This window comes from Dicentrarchus labrax, unplaced genomic scaffold, assembly GCF_905237075.1.
Source record: "Dicentrarchus labrax unplaced genomic scaffold, dlabrax2021, whole genome shotgun sequence".
Classification (NCBI taxonomy): Eukaryota; Metazoa; Chordata; class Actinopteri; family Moronidae; genus Dicentrarchus; species Dicentrarchus labrax.
Window position 1 is genome coordinate 5,940,978 of NW_026136704.1, and position 20,337 is coordinate 5,961,314.

At 39.6% G+C, this 20,337-nt stretch overlaps 1 protein-coding gene across 4 annotated transcripts in view; it reads right to left on the reverse strand.

Annotated features, from left to right (window-relative positions):
• The window catches only part of sgsm2 (small G protein signaling modulator 2), a 97,629-nt gene extending 80,469 nt beyond the window's left edge, over positions 1-17,160 (reverse strand). For 2 of the 4 annotated variants that reach the window (XM_051397763.1, XM_051397762.1), the window contains exons 1-2: positions 16,857-17,156; positions 174-249 (exon numbers count right to left, since the gene is read on the reverse strand). In XM_051397763.1, the coding sequence (XP_051253723.1) occupies positions 174-249; positions 16,857-16,916 (136 nt within the window). In that variant the 5' untranslated portion in view covers positions 16,917-17,156. Of the gene's footprint in view, positions 1-173; positions 250-16,856 lie in introns of all 4 variants that reach the window. The other 2 variants (XR_007884405.1, XM_051397764.1) reach the window with 2 other exon arrangements.
• Positions 17,161-20,337: the final 3,177 nt, after the last annotated feature.

Consider the following 20,337-nt stretch of genomic DNA (forward strand, 5'->3'; position numbering starts at 1 on the left):
GCAGCAGCATAGTCAGAGGCACAGTGACGTCAAGCAGTGTCCTTGACGGAGAAGCAGCACCCGATCACCTGCTGAGGAGTTCAACAAGTGTGTGTGTGCAAGACAGACAGAGGAAGAGAAGGAGACAATGCCTGTGTGTGTGTGTCAGGAGAAAAAGAGAAGAGCGTACTTACTGCACAGAGCAATGATGTGGCTGCTGTCTTCGTGGACAAATTTCTTAGTCACTGCTTCCTCCATAATCTGCTTCACCTGCACATGAAAGAACCACAATTTGTTACTGTGTCTGGAATCACTGTCATTGTCTTTACTTCAGTGACGCTGCCATTATTGCAGCAGTCCGCACCATTATCACAGTCAAGGTAACCTGCATCAGTTATACATCAGCCATCAGATATAAAAGATATCATCACAGGACATCATAAAACACAACTCATAAACTCTGTATGATCTCTGCAGTGAGAATCTGCAGTGTTTTCATACAAATAAATGTGCTGTTTGTTCCTCTCTTGAGCTGATATAAGGAGACTGCACTGACAGAAAATCCAAGGAGACATCATAGTGTTGCCCACACAGTTTAACTGACAAGTCATTTCTGGGAAGTGCAGTGCAGAAACACCACAGCAATTAGCACTTTGCATCAAAGATAGGGAAAAAAAGGTTGAAAAACAGACATTGCAGAGCCCACACCAAACGCCTTCAGCCCCTCTACTGGACAGCAGCACTGCAGTGTTCATTACTTCCCACGATATGAAGGTGTCGGATGATTTAACTATTTAAAAGAAAATTACAAGTAATAGGGACAAGAACTAAAAAGGGTTTACGCTTGAGAAAAAGTCACACTGTCCTCAAAATCAAAGGGGTTCAAGTAAGCATTAATGTGCTCAGCAAATTCATGGTCATCTGCCAAGACATTTTTGCCTGTGGCTCTGAAGACAGCTCAGAGTGTATAAAATGGAAAGGGTTCATCCTCGGGGGATTATGAATGTGCTCAGTAAGTCTTATGACAACCCCAATGTCAGATTTTGATTCTTATTTGTGTACAAGTAAACATTTTGGACTGATAAAGGTGCTAGGAAAGGTGGCCGGACATTACAGCTTGATTCCACCGGTCATGTCTGCGTCACATTTCAGCCACTGTAGCTGATCGCGGTCAGACTAGACAATGCTTTTGCAGCGCCTGGTTAGCTCAGTTGGTAGAGCTGGCGTCCCATGTACCGAGGCCGAGTCCTTGCTGCAGTGGCCCAGGGTTCATATTGGAACCTTCATGTGTGTCATCCCCTATCTCTGCCCCCCTTTCCTGTCTGTCTTCAGCTGGCACTATCATAAAGGCAATAAAAAGGCCAAACTAACAAGAAACAATTAAACTACATAGCCTACTTACCAATGGTAGAATCACAAAAATCAAGAAAAAATGACAAAATCAACTAAATCTGAGCAAGTCAACAAAACTGGGAGAGCAAAATGCTTCTGAAGCGCTGTGCTGAGAATGGAACAGAACAGCGCTGCTGAGTTGCTGAGGCGGTGGCAGGGTGTGACCATCTTTATAGCACTGGCAAGATTATGATGAGGGACATTCTACCTAAGCAGTCCTTTTGATGATATTTAGGTTGTTTTAAGGCACAACAGCATTGGGCTGCAACGATTCCTCGAGTACCTCGAGTACCTCGATTACAAAGAATGATCGAGGAATTTCGTCTGCCTCGAAGCCTCGTAAAGCTCACATTGTGCACGGATTCTTTTTAGTGTGACACAACGTGCTTACGTCACAACGCGGAAGAAGACGCAAGCGGGCTCTGTAACGTGTGTGGACAGTTTTGCTGTACAGAACGGCAGACGCCGGGACTGAAAACTGAAAACAGTGATCTGTCTTGTTTTCTATTGTGTATTTATAATTGGGCTTTAATTAAGCAAAAGTATGTTTCATCCGATTACTTGATGAATCGATGGAATATTCTATAGAATACTCGATTACCAAAATATCGATAGCTGTAGCCCTAAACAGCATTGCTGTTAGACATATATTAACATAAGGCCTATCTTATCCACTCCATGCTCCAGCTGTTGAATGCCACTCTGCTCTCTGGTGTGCGAATAGAGCCTCGGTCCTGCAGCTTTGATTATGCTGCAGCGGTTACATTTCCATTTGGAGCACTTTGCTTCAAACCTGGCACCTATACTGCCCACAATGCCACTTGACTGCTGTCAGTTCAGTCTGAAATTCGGGTGTGTAATGCTAGTAGCAGCTAATGTAGCTGTTAGCTTGCAGCAGAGTTGATGACGGGGCTACAGAGGTCTGGTAAGCTCACTTCTTTCCCAAATGTTTCATTTTCAAACCCAACTGGTGCTGACTCACTTGAGGACATTTATCAGACTTCAAAACGGCTCCCTCAGGAGACACAAAAGGCTTTATACAACTTAGTCCTCAACAATGGGAAACAATTCTCCATTAAGATATGACTGTAATGATCCCAATGACGTAGAAGTGCACATACTGAATATACTAAAACTATGCCAAAGTCACAGCTGAACTGTTCTCCAACTGATTTCTAATTGTAATGACATTGTCATCGTCATCACAGCATCTATTACAGTTATAATTAGAATGCCAGTTGTATTTAACCCCTGCAACTCTACCATCAGCAACAGATCAGTGGGTTTAAGAGGGAAGTCATTTTGTTTTTTTTGCTCAGCCTTTTCTTGAAAAAAATGTATATAGCACCTAAAAATGTGGATATATTTAATTCAGATTCCCTTTGTTATTACTGCCAGCCTATAACTGTTTGTACTTGGTTATCAATATGGAAACTTTCTTGCCAAAGTGTGTTACAAAAACATAAATATAAAAGAATTATTCAGTCCCCTCTTAACATTGTGACAGCTACTAATAACAGCTCTGACAGGCCCTCCCAAACATCCGCATCACTGACTTCCAATTAATATCATGGCATCCCGAAAACATTCAAATGAGTCTTTCTGCTGCTATCTATTGTGTCTCTGGGGAGGAGAGCCTGAGTGAGTTCAACAACACTGAGTCAGTCTGGTGTTCGCTTGTCTAAGTTCGCTCTCTCCGTAGAATTAATTGTCGTCGGTAATTAATCCGGGACCTGTCTGACACCTCTGCCTTGTTTGGGTCTAATTGATAAACAGGACGATTTTAATTGCTCGGTTGTGTGATAATAAAGCTCTCACTGCGGTATCACTCGGTTCAAACTTTTTCCCCGTATTACAGAGGTGTGGGAGGTTGTAGAGTTGTCATGTCTGTGACAGAGTGATGGAGCTTCATCATCCTCATCACCAAGAAGAGGTTCAGCTATCATCAAGTTTGCTAATTAAAATTTTGTGAGGGGTGGGCAGCTACTGAAAGCACTGGCAAAGTCGATGACAATTACAGACAAGCATTTTGTCATGAGGAACACTGGTGTCCACCTTGGTGGTGGCCAGGAAATCAATTACATAACTTGGTTTTTTTTATATCAGTTAACGTTACAACAAATGTCTACCTATCTAGATATGAAAAAACGCATGTAAATGCACACAGAACGCATTGTGATTAGAAATAGTGCCCCCTTCCCCTGGGGGAAATGTGGAATATTTCTATTGATTTAATTAAACAGAAATGGAAAATAACATTCATAGGTATGTTTTCATTAGTGTATAATCACCTGAAAATAAGAATCGTGGCAGCCACCAGTGGTACATGTACATGTAAACTATGTACCATAGTTTGAGAACCAGTGAGTTGGAGAATAAATGCTCTAAGTGGTTATGAGACCATTCAAAGGGTCCTCTGGGACAGTCTGTAATTGAGAACTAGCAGGAGTACTCAATAGAGCAACTCAATGAACCATTTCAAGTTGGTATGAGGCTAAAAGGTCACTCTGTCTTTGTAAATCTATATTATTTCTCTCCATGCACATGTATTTTAGGACATGTATCTAGAACAGTATTCCACATGACCCAGGACAATGAAAATTACACTCATCAATATCCTACTTTATAAAACTGTTTGAAAATGTAAACTATATCATTATACTATATGTTGAACTTATTGTCCAGTTGGGCAAGTGCCATTAGCCCACAGATCTGGTCACACTGGCTTTTAACCATTCCTGTCTTAACATACCAGACTCCCACAAGCACCAACAGCTATCTTTGCATGGTTAAAGAAAAGCTTTGGTAAGGAAATGGCAGGCCATTTATAGGTTAGTGTAAATTCCTGTGATAACAAATACAATATATAAATAAAATATTACAGGTGTGTGATTACACCAACTGTACCTTTAACCAAATAACCTGGATATCAAACTACCACACACCAACCAACGTTGCTCTAGTATTATCTAGTTGAACCTTTGACCAATATGGCAATATCCCCCAACTAATACAAAGGTTTAATTAATGGAAGATCCCATACTAAACATCCACTGGACGAGCAGACACTCTCAGGTCTGAGTGAACTCTGGTGAACTACTGCTTTTCATTCTGTCTTTTAATGCTCTCCTACAGGGCCTCTGACTGACCTCAGCCTCTACAGAGATGTGCAAATAGATCCATATATTTACCTACAGCTATAACTCTACCCAATGAATCAGAGCAAAGTGATACACAGCGGTCGGCCAGAGGGGTCGATACCTTCACCTGGGTGTGAGTGACTGTGAGATTGAATTGATTGTGTTTGGGAATGAACCAGTTTAATTAGTGCCGGCTGTCAGGGATTTAATTGGGATTGGAGTTTGGCATGCTCCTCAGTGCTTGATTAAGTATATTAAGAGGAATTAGCATTACAATATGTGTTTATCAGTGTGATGTACACAGAAAGCAGCAGATACTTAAATCATCATCATGTCATTTACTTGGATTTATACTATTCTCACCTGGATGTGTTGTTACAAGGATAGTAACGCTGTGTTCAAGTACAAGTGTTCTGGAGATGAAAACCTTGTAAATATCAGTGGACAGAAAATCCCACAGTCTGGAAGAACTATTGCATACTAAATGGAACCAAATGCTTAATTGACAGAGCATATTAGGTTAGAGATGTTATGTAGCTACATACTTAGCGGTCCTACCACCTAACACTACCAGGACTGGGAGCTCGAAGGAACTAACAAGGACTAGTAGACAAGGAAAATCTTAAGTCGGTGACAAATAAAATATAACACAAATAAGAATTCAAAGTAATTTATATTTTGAGTAGAATTTCTAATTTGCCTTTTTGGCTGCTGCCCCCAAGATTGAACTCAACCTGGTAGGATTATGCAAGCTTCCAGGGGGTTGCTAAAACTCCAAAATGCTGATATACAAATGTGTGTTACCGTGTACATTAATGTGTGTGTAGTTTTTAGTTCTTCACACAATGACATGTACTAATTGATAATTCAGGCAGGGGGGAAACAACACAGTGGCCGCCACACACATACACTTGCATTTGTTTACTTAAACTAAAAGAGGACTTTCATTAACAATTTATCCTGCAGCAAACCAAGCATGGTTCCAGGGATGACACTAAAATAACAAGATATAGTTGGTATGTGTCAAACGGCTGACTGGAGCTGGCTAACTTTGAAACACTTCTGAGAATCCTGAAGCTAATGGTTTCTGGGAGGAACAGAGGGAAGAGCTCATTAGCCAGCTGACAGTTACATAAGGACACATTTGCTTTTCCCTTCATCTCATGTTCATGACTGGGGCAAACAACAGAACATCAACAGTGGCCACAAAGGAGGACACTTTTCCTATCACTAATAAGATCTCCCTGGGAAAAAAATACTGAAAATATGGCAAATACAGGAAATGTGCAACAGACCGTTCACTAATTCAAACTGTGTGGTGCTCGTTGGCCAGTACTCACAATTAAGGATTATGTGAGATTGTAATCAGGGCAGAAAATCTGGCTCGCCCACTTGCCTGAGGTGAGTGATTTAATCTGAGAAAGTTCAGAGAAAGGAGCGCTAGTCTGTTTGGTCTGTGATACATAAAAGTGGATAAAAAGCTACCAAGTCAAACTAATAAAGAAACAAAATGCTGAGCTACAGCTCTACAGTGTAGTATTTTGAAGTTTTCGTCCACCCCTTTAAATCAAGAAGACCTCGCAACCCCCTATGAAGCTTTGGCAACACCTAGTGGGGGTCCCGACCCCCAGATTGGGAACCATTGTACTAGACCATTTAGAGTTTTCCCTCAATAACCTCCTAATTACGCTTATTGACAGTAAGTAAGTAACATTGTACATAAATTATGATTTATTCTTCTTCTCAGTATGGGCCTTATAAAGTGGTAGTGCCACAACAATCCTTAGTCTCTCTTAATAAAACTCAATACATGTGGTCTATTCTTATGTATTAGAGGAAATTATTGTTATGTGTTAATACTGTAATAACTCCATTGTATTCCCAATTCTTGTCGTCCCCTTGCTTAGTTATGAGCAAGGTAACATTTCAACTGTGATAATTGAAAAAAAAGTTTGAAATCTTGTACCTTTGTCCCTTACTGAGCAAATCATATTAGTTATGATTAGTGAAATCATAACTGGGGAATGGGGAACATATTCTGAGTTAGAAAGATATATTTTATAGTTATTAGAAAAGAATATAAGGATCATAATTAAATGTACCTTACCTTCCTTACCTACAATCATTAAGCAATAATAAGGAGGTTATTGAGGTAAAAGTCTCAGTTAAAGGTAGTAGTTGCAGAATATGGTCATGCAAATAAGGCATTAAGGGCTTTAGAATGACTAATAAAGAGCCAATATGCTACTAATATGCATGCTAGTCAACAACTAGTTAATGGTGAATATCTTAATTTAATTCAATTCAATTCAATTCAATTTTATTTGTATAGCCCAATTCATAACAGAAGTTTCAGGACACTTTTCAAATAGAGCAGGTCTAGACCGAACTCTTTAACATTAATTTAAAATGTTACCGTGATTTTTCAGTACAGTACAGTCCTAGCATTTTTGAAAGCATGGCGCATACTCTTATTTATCGGAAAAGTACACACAAATATACAGAACATATATGCTATGGCTACAGATTTTGAATTCTGAGCTGCACACTTGTTTGTTTTCCAGTTTGCCTCATTAAAGGCCCTTTCACAGCCACACAGGTGTTTGCAGTTATTGCTGATTAGACCTCTGTTCAGGCTGAGAGTGGGCAGAGCTGTAATGGGGATTATGTGACGACAGCGCACTCCATGTATTAATAAGGACACACTGTGGGCATTTTTCACAGCAGGCATTTTGGCATTTCATAGCAGGAAGAGCACAGGACTTACTAATAACATTAATGGCTTCAATGCCTGAAACTGCAGCAGCTAAATGGACTTCATCATTATTTTTTACCAATTACAAGTTTTTCCTACTACATGTTAAAATGTCTATGACAAAGATATCATTTTTCCAACCCTAACAGGTGCAACAAAGCTAGCAAGTGCAGGGGAATCTCAATCAAGGTACTGCATCTGTATCTTTGAATCACCTGTGTGGGTTTCCCATGGGTGCATGGCCTTTAAATCGGAACAATGCATGTACTCATCAAGCCGTAATATCGTAATGAACATAGAAAAGAAAAAAGTTCCACTAATTATCTGACTCAATACAACTGAATAAAACGTTATCATCACTGGGCTGATAGCTGCTGCCAATAAAATCCTTAAAAAGGACCATAACAACATTCACAAATTTTAGCTCAAATTATTTAGACTTCACATTTTAATTTCCATTTATGGTCCATATTGTATAAGATACCTTTTTCACAGCAGCCATTTTGACATGAAATAGTAGGGTAAAAACAGGTGTTACCAATGATACTAATTAGGGTTCTGTTCCATTCAGGTCAAACAGAGTCACGGTGCTGCGATTGGGCATCTTAGCTCACTGGAAAGGCTCTGCTACACTAAATGGAACCGAACCTAATTAGTATCACTGGTCAAAATGGCTGCTGTGAAAAAAGTTTATTAGCAGACTTTTTAATCTTACTTGATCTGTGTAACATCAAGTCTGTGTGACTGCAGTAATACTGACCAAAATGAATGCAGAAGGGATTTTCACTGTGGTGGATTACACAACTCCAGCAGGTCACTACTCATTTATCATCATACTGAAAGGAAATGAATGGAAACTAATGGCTGCCTGAAATGGTAGAAATATATTATATATACATATATTCACATTTTTAAAACACAGCAAATTAGTCAGCAAAATGATTACCAGTGAATGTTACGTAGATGTGATCAATAGTAGGGCTGCAATTAATAATTATTTTGATTTTTTTTTTTAATTAATCAAATAATCATTTGTCATACAGAATATTAGAAATTAGAGAAATATCTTCACCAAAACTTCCAAAGTCCCAAGGTGGTGATGTTTTGTATGACAGCCCAATGCCTAGAGATAATCAGGTAACTATCACAAGAAACAACAAAACAAAACATCATTGGTAACACCTACCCTACAATTTCATGTGAAAAATGGCTGCTGTGAAAAAGGTCTGATATCACAAATGAGAAGGTGGAACAATGTTTTGCATTTCAGCATAAAAAATGATAATCACAGTTAAGGTAGAAATATGCATTGTTAAATGTCCCAAAACTGTGTGTATTATCTTAAGCATATTGTGTATGTTTGTGTGCTGCCTTCCCTTCCCCTTAGTCTGAGGAGCCGCAGTATAATATGGTTCCATCCTAATCAGCTATTGTCAGGCCACAACAGACACAGTCATTAATGAGGTAATTATTCATGCCCTAGTAGGGTTGGCAGATGAGGAGGGGGAGGGCTGCAGTGCTGCTGTAGTGACAGCAGACTCTGAAGGACGAGTTACTGGAATCAATGTCTTTACTTGTACTCTACCTTACACACTTGTTGACCTGCTGCAGCTTTCACATAAACACAAAAAATGGAACTCCTAACATTTGCTGGTGCTGAATACCTGCAATCATTTCCTCTCCTTATAAGTGCCATATCCTGTGTCAAATCAATTTCTCTACTTTTCCTGTCAAGAAAATAGAGCGGAAATTAACATTTAACCTCATAGTACAAAATATCAAGTGGATATCAATGCAGTTTAGAGGGCTGGCTCTTGCAGAATCATAAAATAAGACTGTGGCAGGAAGAAATGATTATGTCCTGGAGGAGGTGTCAGTGTGAGGGAGAAGTTACCAACACAATGCTGCATAATGATAGAGTATTTCTTCAGGGAAGAGGAAACTTAATGGTGTTCAGCTGCAAGCTGCAATATGGCAACCAAGGCAGTTCGCTTTAGTAAACAAAGGAAATGGTATTAGAAAAATGGAAGCCTAGGGCGGCGACTACCACCACACTGGAGAGAGTATTGATGCTGACTGGACCAGAATAGGTTTACTGAGCTTCAAGTCTTACTTTCTATTTCTTAGACCAGCTGTAAAATGGTTACCTTAGGTGTCTGTAGAAAAACATGTGCAGATGTAAGTTAACTCCTCAAATAACAAGGCTACAATCAGCTATCTTTCTCCAGAATGACTGACCCCAGCTTTAAATATGCATTATTACACAACATAAAGTGTACTGATCCATTCCTTAGAAAACTACCTGCAAGAATGCTTCTAACTACTTGCTTGTTGTATCGTCTAACAGTTGTTTCTGAATAAAACAATCTCACAATCAAGCCCACGAAACGCAACAATTGGCCATCTGTGTCAAGGTGTGAAAGAAGGCAGGGTCTGAACGTTTACAACCAAATGCAACTCCATGTATGTCTTCGCTGAGACCATGAACACCTAAAATATTGCACACTAAAAGATAATTACAAAAAAATAAAATATTGGACACAGACAATTGACAGTATATATAAAATGGACAGAGCTTGTGGGTCAGAAAAGTTAAGCCACTGTGGAAATGCCTTAAACCTGCATTCTTTCTAATGGCTGGTGGGGTGGTCCATTGGATTAGATACCAGGCACTCCAATGGAGGAATGAGCTGACTTCTCAGGTGATTTATTATCTCAGTAAACAGTTTCCTAATGAGTTTATGGTCTCAATCTCTAGTTTCAGTCTTCTTCCACACTGGATGCAGTTCATTTAGTAAATGATGGTCCCATTTAGAGTAAAATGGACTATAAAGCAGGGTATGCTTTAGGGTGTGGCTTCATGGTGACTGACAAGTTATTCTCAGGGCCTGTCCTCACAAATACGTTTTTCTCGAATCTCTGCCTGGCGTCCAAACGGATACAGCGTTTTCGGGGTGTGAAAACGGTATTTTTTGGAAACGGGTCCCAGAGTGGGAAAACCCGAAAACACTGGATTGCCCGGAGTCGTCAGGACGGCGAAACAGATTATTTCCGAAACGATGACGTATTAGCCCCGCCTCTCTAGCCTTTAACCTCAGCCGCCGCCGCTAGATGCATCATAACAACAATGGCGGACTACTACTACTTGTTCGTAAACAGCGCATGCTTCATGGCTTCTTTTCCGGTTTTAGTGTATTGGTGTGGCAGCGCCACATACAGGCCTGGCATATGTACTACAGCGTTTTGGGTAGTTGTCAGTGAATCCGTGTGAACGCAGATATGGAAACGACGCCGTGTTTATGGAGATTTTTTTCAAAGCAACATCGTATTGGGTGAGGCCGTGTATTCGTGAGGACAGGCCCTCAGTGAGTCCGTCCAGCGTAATGCAGGCTCTTAAAACCCAGATCAAATTGTAAAACCAGGCAGTGCTGATCAAATATGAATCATGATTCACATATTTCCTTCTGTGTGCTCGTCATTGTTTACAGTCCAATTAGCCACTTGAGAAGCAAGAATTGTAATCTCGATACACAGATATCTGCATATGAATGCTGGATTGTCGTCACATGATAGCCGATGGATTCCAAGATTGCATTTTGGCCAATGTGTTCTACCTTTTTTGCTCTTCACACAGACCTTTGGTTGCCTGCAGTTTACCTGCTCAAACTTACTCATTACTACTCAGAATATTCTGCATTTGTATGCAAATATCTGTTTATAGAGATTAAGTGCCAATTAGCAAATGTTCCCATGCTAACAGGCTGAACTGATATAGTTAAGATGGTTTACTTCACCACAACTGCTAAGGATCAAAAACAAGACACATTTTTTTAGACATAAGACACATGATAGAAATAATCAGATCTGCATTACAAAATCCCATAGGGTAGGAAATCAGCCCCTCTGGAGAAGAGACTGCATCCACAGTCACCGTGGATGTATGTGGATGTATTTTAATTAAACATGTATGTTTGCCAAAGTTTGTATATCCTTTATCAGCGTAGTGATTCTGTGGATGGATTATTTTGAGTCATTCCACGGAGAGCAGTTAACACAACATTCACTATATCTTACATCGTGCTCTTCATCTTCACAGTCACTCATTTGCTTCCCACTATGTCTCTACCACCATTCTAAATAAATAGGATAGTCATTTTCAGGTACTGTGAGCTTATCCTTGCATCCTGTCACTTCCACTCCATCCTACAGTTCTACATACTGTAGCTCGGGGACCAGGATCACAGCGGTCCCTGCACTCACAATCATCCGTCATTATCACGTTTGTCATAGAGCTTTGGGCATATGACACCTCATACTCGCTAAAACACAGACCTGAATAAAAAAGGTGCTTTGTTTTACACCCTCCTGCAAATGAAAAATCAATTGTAGTGCATTAAAGTCAGAACAACTGAGGCACTGGGATCCACACTGATGAATGATGAATTTGCAATAAAGAAAACAGGATAAAAGACAACATGGTAAAACAGGCAATGCCCCCAGACTATTTTCATATCTTTAAAACTAAAAGTAATAACTCTTCAGGTGGATAGAGAATGTGCTCGCTGCCTGTTGGGGAAACTGTATGACCACCTACCACACCATTCTTTGAGGAAATAAACTGATTCTGAGAATTCTCAATATGTGGGAATGGTAACTGTTATTTGTTGCAGGTTTTTACAATGAAACACCTTTTACAGCTTGAGTCTCTTGAACAGAAGGTAAACTTCATGTACTTATTACTAAATGTTAACTTTCATCTTTATCTTATGTATTGCAGTTTTAGCTGTCTTCTCAATAGAGCCCATTCACACACATCACAAAAACAAAAGGATCCTGATGGCAGCAGGTGTATACAGAAGTGCACTTTTTCTTTCAGTACAAGAGACCACCTGACAGGGCCACCTCACTGCTGGGATATTAATCGCCAACTGATGCAATTTAACTTCTTAGGGAGCTGCTAAAGCTTTCTGTTGCCAAGCAATACTGAGATAGCTGAGCGCCGCTTAAAGAGACAGGGAGCTTTAAACCAGGAACCAGTGGGCTTTGTTCAAACCAGTCTCTCACAGCCCAGTTTGCTGCGCTTTAAAATGTCAGAAGGCATTGACTAGCATCTCATGGATGAACTGTAGCCAGTCACACCATTGATTTTTATACTGGATACACACAAACACTACAGTTATTATCAGCTATGTGAACAAAGTGGGCAAAATGCTGCATTTTTGGACAACATACTACATTTTCAAAACAACAGATCAATATGGTTCAATATGGAGCAACAGCAATTCCTTCCTTCATTAGCTACACTGGTTCTGGGCATATTCAGAAGAGATGGTATCCTTTTATTGATAGCAATATAAATACTGCATCAATATGATACCTATCGATAATAATAATATTGAAACTATTGCAAAAATGCAGTGCACGACATTACATGAAAAGATGTGAAAAGATTTTTTTGCAGAAATAAGTTAAACCATTCCATGAGTTATTGCATTTTGCTGCATCTTCAAGAAAGGTAGTAATGTGAGCCCACACTTTAGAACGTTTATATAACGATAGCAGTATTGTAGGAGCTTATGGGCATTTCAGTCAGGAACCGGTACCAGTTTAGTACCTATTCTCGATACCCATCCCTTTGGTCCAGCATCTCCAAAAACCTCTATCTGAGCTTACCCAATGCCGTTCTGAAAAGAAGAATGCAAGGTATCACAACATATACTAGGAAAAACTGGCCATAACCGCTAAGTTACCAATTGGGAGAACTGCACCACACATGACAACAAGGAGAATTTGCATGCAACTTGAATAATCCAAAAGTCAAACACACAAGCTGCGGAGACCTTACAAAACATCCCGCTGACACGCAAAGCGGTTTTCTTTAAATGTTAACAACCAGGAAGCATTAAGAATTTATGCAATCAGTGCACAAGTCACAATGACTGGAGGTGTGTTTAAGAATACAGCTCAGAGCGTCAACACACAGCTCCGTATGGCCCAGTGACCCAAGAATGCAATGTTCCTCCTTATTTCCCTGATGCTCTGTGTTTAGGAGACACATATCCCCGGCGCCTGCAGACATCCTGAGAACTGAAGCTATTTTCAGCCTTACAGACGTTGGGACGATTTAGTTATTTAAGACTCAAACCTGTCGGTGACTGTGGCATTGCTGGAGGAGGACAGCAAAGTCCTTAGCCTAGATATTCATACTGGATCGTCCCAGCGGGGTATGCATTCTGCAGTTCTTGTAAATGAATATAGTGTTGGCTCTAAACAGTCCAGAAATGAATGAAAATCTTACTTAAGATGCTTTGACTACCAGATTTGGAAAGTGCTATGGCAGTCAGGTGTCCAATTATATATTCTGGACTTTTGACAACTGCTGCACAGCTCTGAGGCATTAAATATCTCTGGTATAATCTGTGGTCTGCTACAGCAAGTAAAAGAGCAGTCTTTGTCTCATGACATTTTTTTTTATATTATGTCAGACTTGTCTCCGTCATGTGGATGTTTTGACTTGGACTTGTCTGGTGGTCGTGTTTGGATTCTGACCTGTGTCTGGGATATTTGCCAATTAGCAATTCAATTCAATTCAATTTTATCATTATTATGTATAGCGCCAATTCATAACAGAAGTTATCTCAGGACAAATTTCACATAGAGCAGGTCTAGACCGAACTCTTTATAACATTATTTACAGAGACCCAACAGTACCACCATGAGCAAGCACTTGGCGACGAGGGCAAGGAAAAACTTCCTTTAAAGAGGCAGAAACCTCGGACAGACCCCGGCTCTAGGTGGGTGGTCGTCTGCCTCGACCAGTTTTCAGCTATGACAGAAGCCTAATGTTCACTTTGAGTGAATTTTCCAAGTAATATTAAGGCTGCAAAGATCAAACTGCAGCCACCTTTGTAGTTGTGATTACAGGAGCAATTTTTAGCTTCGAGTGCACTTTTAAACTAGCGTTGTTGTCTACCTTCAGATAAAACTTTTTACATCAGCTGCAGTAGAATCAGTACAAGCTGCGGAGAATGCATCTAATATCATTCACCAACATGAATTCCTGATTACATTAAGTCAATTCTGTGGTTAAGTGAAGCAATGAGTGAGAACTAATGAGGTATTGTTGGGTAAATGTGATGCTTTGAATCTAACAAAGCACAGAGAACACTCATTATACAAAAACATTTTTTTTTCCTGTTCAACTGCCAGATACTTTTGACTTGATATTTTTAGCCTGACCTTTCCTCTCCATTAGAACGATGAAAACTACACACTCACATTTACACTCACTCAGACTGAGGTAGAGTCAGTGTGAGCCACACCTTGCCACATTCAGTCTCACAATCAGCTGCCTTTGATTTACACTGACATCTCAGTGCGGGGAAATCTCTCCAGTTGTGGCTTTCGGTAAACGCAGGCGGCGTAAGGACTACAATGGGAGTGGGTAGGGAGGTTAAAGGAGTAATGATTTATTCCCCACAGGAGAGATGTGAGGCATTCATCACCAGGAACAAAAAAGCCTGTAGCACTGTTTGAGCTGTGGATGTTAGCACGGCTGCTAGACACAGACAGCAATACAACCTGCACTGAAAAGATGCCTTGCTATAACACTTCAGACAGAGGCTTTAACCAAGGATTTCTGTCAGCAGGGCTGTCTTATTATTGGATGCTTGGACCTTATTTTTTTAGCTATTTAATAAATTGAATTTTATATGCAAATAGCACAGCAAACACGCATCAGATACAGATACACACAGTGCATTTCAGGTCAAATGTACTCAATTTCAACGTTTGTATTGTATGATAGGGATAATACAGCAATATCAAAGCAGTGTTCAAGCCCATACAGTAGGTAGACTTATTACCGTGCCTTTCCTGTGTCTGCTCCTAAATTATGGAATGATCTGCCTCTGCACATTAAACAGGCCTCTTCTCTGTCTGTTTTTAAAACCGGTCTTAAAACCCATCTCTTCTCTGTGGCCTTTGACACCTAGTAAGATGTCGACTTTATTTACTTGATTTATTTTTTGTATTTGTTATTTTTACTTTTTGATTGCTTGTTATTGCATGGTTATTATTTTTATTTATGTCTTTTCATTTTATTGTTGTATTATATGTTATTTTGCGCCTCATGTGAGCTGTTATGTCTTTTATTTATGATGTCTTATTTATTCTCCTGTACAGCACTTTGGTCAACTTTGGTTGTTTTAAAGTGCTTAACAAATAAAGTTGGATTGGATTGGATTGGATTACTATAGTATATTTTTTTTACCTGAATAAAAACATAGAAATGATAGCCAAACACTAAAAAGTCTGTACAAAGGAAGACAGGGATGTTACCACTAATACCGGAGTAATTGCAGTAGGAATTAGGGCTGCATCATATTGTGATTATATTGACAGTTATGGCGATTGCGATATGATTGAGGCGATTAGTGTGGGACTGATCATTTCTGCATCATAAATTACATTTTCAGTGAAAAAACTACTTAAATCGTGATTTTGGCAGTCTCTACCAAACAAACATCAGTTTCTGAAAATCTGGAGAGCAAGATTTGTAGGCCAGGGCAGTACTTCATTATAATGCGGTTCTGTCACACATTTGAACTTTATTTGCATATTGCACTCGGTCATATTGTGATTTCAAATGATATGGCGATTTATTGTGCAGCCCTAGTAGGAATGTAAAGATATATGGTGAGACCAGGGTTGGGAGGGTCACTTTAAAAATGGAATCTGAAACAATTATTAGTTACCTGTTGACCAAAAAATGAAGTCAGTAACGTGATTACTTTTCATACTTGTGGATTACCTCAACACTGAATATGCAAATAAAAACAAGAAAAAAGCAATATCAATAAGAAGCACTGTTATAAGCGTATTCTATAAAGACAACAGAATAATGTAGGCTAACCTTTGAAAGGAAAATGGGAAAAAATGAAACGCTTTTTTAGTTCCAGCAATGACTGACTATTTCTAAATTAAAACCGATGCATTTTAAAATCGCAATCTTGCTAAATAATCCCAATTTTTCTAAGTGTAACTGTAATCTCATTACATCTTTTTATCCTGTACCTGTAATGGATTAGTTTCCTGTTTTTGTATCCTGATTACGTATTGCCGTTCCATGTAATCTGTTACTCCCCAAGCTTGCATGAGCCAGTTATCGTGATATCAATCGTTGTATCAGTTTCACTTCACATACAGGACGCTTTGTTTAAAAAAAGATTATAATTTGATAAAGAAAATATATTAGAAAATCTTTTTCAGTCATAATTTTGTCATTGTATTAAAAATAAAACGTATGGTGAAGTGTATGGAACCGTGAGCGGAGTGCACCGTTACCGTAAGGTGCAGTGTAGCTAGCTTCATTCATTCAGCAGCAGTTTGTTAAACTTGCCTTTCAAACTGAATTAACGTTATCCCAACGCAACACCCAGGTGAACCCCAGCAACACACCCGCGAAAAACAAGCCCCGTATGAAGCAACACTTCCGAATCCTCCTGTCGTGATTTCGGAGTGAAAAGCCATGAAATAAAACAATAAATATGTAAATGTGAAGCTCGACGCGCCGTCCAACAGCAGCCTACCTCTCGTTTGACGTTCCATAATAATTTCTCTTTGTGGTCTTCCACCGTGGAGCCCTCCATGTCTGCCTGTCCTGTCCTGTCCGTCCGCGGTGTGTGTGCACGACCCAGGTCTGTCTGTCTCTCTGACACCGTGTCTCCGGCGCTGTCAGTCCGCTCTCCCCGGCCTTTTCAGGGAGCTCTCTTTGCTTTTTATTCCTCGTTTCCTTCTTCCTTCGCTCAGCTGGACTCTGACGCAGCCGAGCAGCTTGGCGGCGACGTCAGAGGATCCGCCTTCCCCGCGATACTGATCAATGGAGGAGGGAGAGCATCCAGCCCCGCCCTGACCTGCAGCCTCCCAGCATCCCACACACCAACCTGTAGAGCCTCCAAGTTATTTATAGCACCTCCTTTCTCCTCCTCTCCCGGCCGGGGGAGAGTTAGAGCAGGGGAGCCGCTGTCTTGTGAGAAGGTGTGAAACGCTGGTACGGAGAGGTTTGTGTGCTGGTTGTAATAATTCATTTATATGTTAATGCGTTTGATGAGCTCATTGTAAGGCTTGTTCATTCACAAGCCCGGGACTCTATTATCCGCATTACCTGTAAACTATTCTTTTATTTTATTTTCAAAACATTAATACTGTCATTCAAACACATTTAGGCATGCTGTGCATATTGTAGCCTATATGCTGTCATATCTACCTACCTCATGTACACACAAATATCTGCACAGAAATATTCATTCCAGCATCCTTTGCACTCAGCACTATTGTCAACAAATGTTATTGCCTTTGTTTATGTCTTTATATATAACTGTACACTGTACATTTTGTACCACTGTAATATTCCAGCAGCTGGGGCACCAATTAAATACTGGAAAACAACAGAAAATAACTGACTTGTAAAAATACAGTAATTTTATTTGGTTTAATTAAAAATATTTTCACATGTAAAAACGTTTTACCTAAATGACCTATAACTACAGGCACTACACTGCTGTAACACAAATAATCAGGCTTACATTTGAAGAAGAGTGCTGTTATTATATGATCTTTCTTATTTTAATCTGAATTTTAAAAGTAATATTACTTATTTATTAAGTATTAAATACATTTACAATTACATTAATAATTAAAAATTATATTTGAACCGTCTTTCTACTTGAAAAGAGGAAACTTTCTTTAAATAAGCAGTCATTTTATGATTATTTACAGTTACAGATTATTTTACATTATACATGTAAATTCACAGACTATTTCTGTAATTTTATTATATATCCATGTATTTTTAAAAAAATACAGAAAACAAAATCTGTAAAATAAACGTGAAGAACCCTGTAAACTTACAGATTTTGTTTTACAGTGTAACTGTTGTCCTGTTTATTTATGCTTATTCTGTGTATAAAAACCGGAGTGAAATTCCTTGTGTGTGTGTATAGCTGGCCAATTAAAGTGATTCTGAAGCTCGGCACAAAAGGAGACTGCATCTGAATCACAGGGATTCTAAAAATAGTGCTCTGTGAAGCACACGTTGACCACTCTCAGTGCTGGTGCCAGGTTGGCCTGCTGCAAAATAAATGACGTCACAGCAGCGTGATATAGAATAACCCCTCTGTTGGAGTCCCTGTCATTAAAGCTCCTGCTTGTGCCTCCATGTGGGCTGAGGGTGCACCTGCAGCCGTCAGAAGCCACGCTATCATACAGCTCTGCCTAACATTTCTGTGCTATGTTCAGCTTTAAAGAATGGATTTTTTCCAATCAGCTTCTTATTATAAATGATGTATTCCTACACGAGCACAGCATTCTCTGCCAGTGCTGGAACACTTCTGGTTATTTCACAGGAGAGATTTCTTTCTGAATTGTTTTGCCTGTGCTCCTCTCGCTGGTCGAGCCCTGCCCTCTTCAAACCAGTGACATAAAAGAAAAAAGAAATACAGAAATTCCTCATGTTAAATAACCCAACCTGGCAGAAAATACAGTGTTCATGTAGGATCCCATCACCTATAGTAAGAAGCTAATTGAGAAAAATATGTTTCAGGACCTTTAATAAATAATACAGAAGGATTTTCTCCAGAACTTTAAAGGGCTAGTGTGTAGGATTTAGTGACACCACTCACGTGTGTATTTAACAACCTGGGAATAAGAACCGGCTGTGTGTAGGAGAAACTATGGTGGCTGTGAAACTTGCAAAAAAAACACTTTTTGCATTGTGGCTACGAGTATGCAACTATCTTTCTCCACAGCTGTACTTTAGGCGTCACCTCTCCAACAGTGGTGTGCCTTCCTCCTCCCTCTCATCCTTTTCTTTCATCCATGGAGCCAACATGAGCAGTTCTGGTTTTCAGGTATATAACACTTAACCCAATTTTAGGAGTACAGATTAAAGTTATGGCTTCAATAGTGAGTAAGAAATCAGGAGCTGGTATCAACAAGTGACACCTCAGTCAGACTCTCTCTAAGTTACAGCGGTCCTGGGTGTAATTCAGCTATAGCTGAGCATCCAGCTAGGAATCACCTGCAGCAACAAATCAAGAGTCTGCTGCTGCTCCTGGTAAACCTGCTCAAGAACAGGTTTACCAACATACTGTAGGTAACCATGGTGATCTACCCTGGTTTACAGTGATGGCACAGAGCCCAAATGCTGATAAACCTTTACATTACAGCTCAGAAATCATGTTTCTTATTTAAAAGTAAACCTAGTCGAAGTCTAGAGATAAAGCAAACACACAAGTGACACTGATTCTGGCATATCTGAAGTCATTTAGATGGTAAAAATGGAGATTTTCCTTACCTGGATTGGGGGTCTGAGGACAGAGGTTGTTGTACAGATTCTAAAGCCCTCCTAAGGCAAATTGTGATTTATGATTTTGGGATATACAAATAAAAATTGACTTGACTTGAGTTGACTTGACTAGTTATGTGCTGTGTGTGTGTGTGTGTGTGTGTGTGTGTGTGTTTAGATGGTTTAACTGCAAGATGGGCCAAAGACAATATCCAATGCCTACATTTATGGGTGATGAATTAGTATGGAAATAGTGGAGAAAACAAGGTGCAATTTATCAAACCTTAGACCAGATCTATTATCTTTGTTGTATTCTCTCCAATATCCAAATGTCTCTCAGCATGTAGACAACTGTGTGAAGCCAAACCTGAAACAACACATTATTTATTTTGTTTAGTTTTTTTTTTTATCTCACTGCCTAGCTGAAAGGGGCATGTAAACAGCATATTCTGTTTGGATATTCCCTATTAGGCCTTATTCCAAATGGAGCATTTTCCGATTAAGACGTGGGCTATGCCAATATTAATCAGGTTTTAGGAGCATATTCGGAATATGCGTCTCATCTGGGGTCTTCACTGCAGTTTGCCTGTTTACAGTCAGCTCTGTGCATCAGAAACAAACCAACTAGCCATCAGTTTGCAAGGTTGGAGAAGACCACAAAGGTCACAACGACCAATATTTTCAATTATTTTCAGAGTATGTTAGTCAAAGTTCCTTCTCTTAAA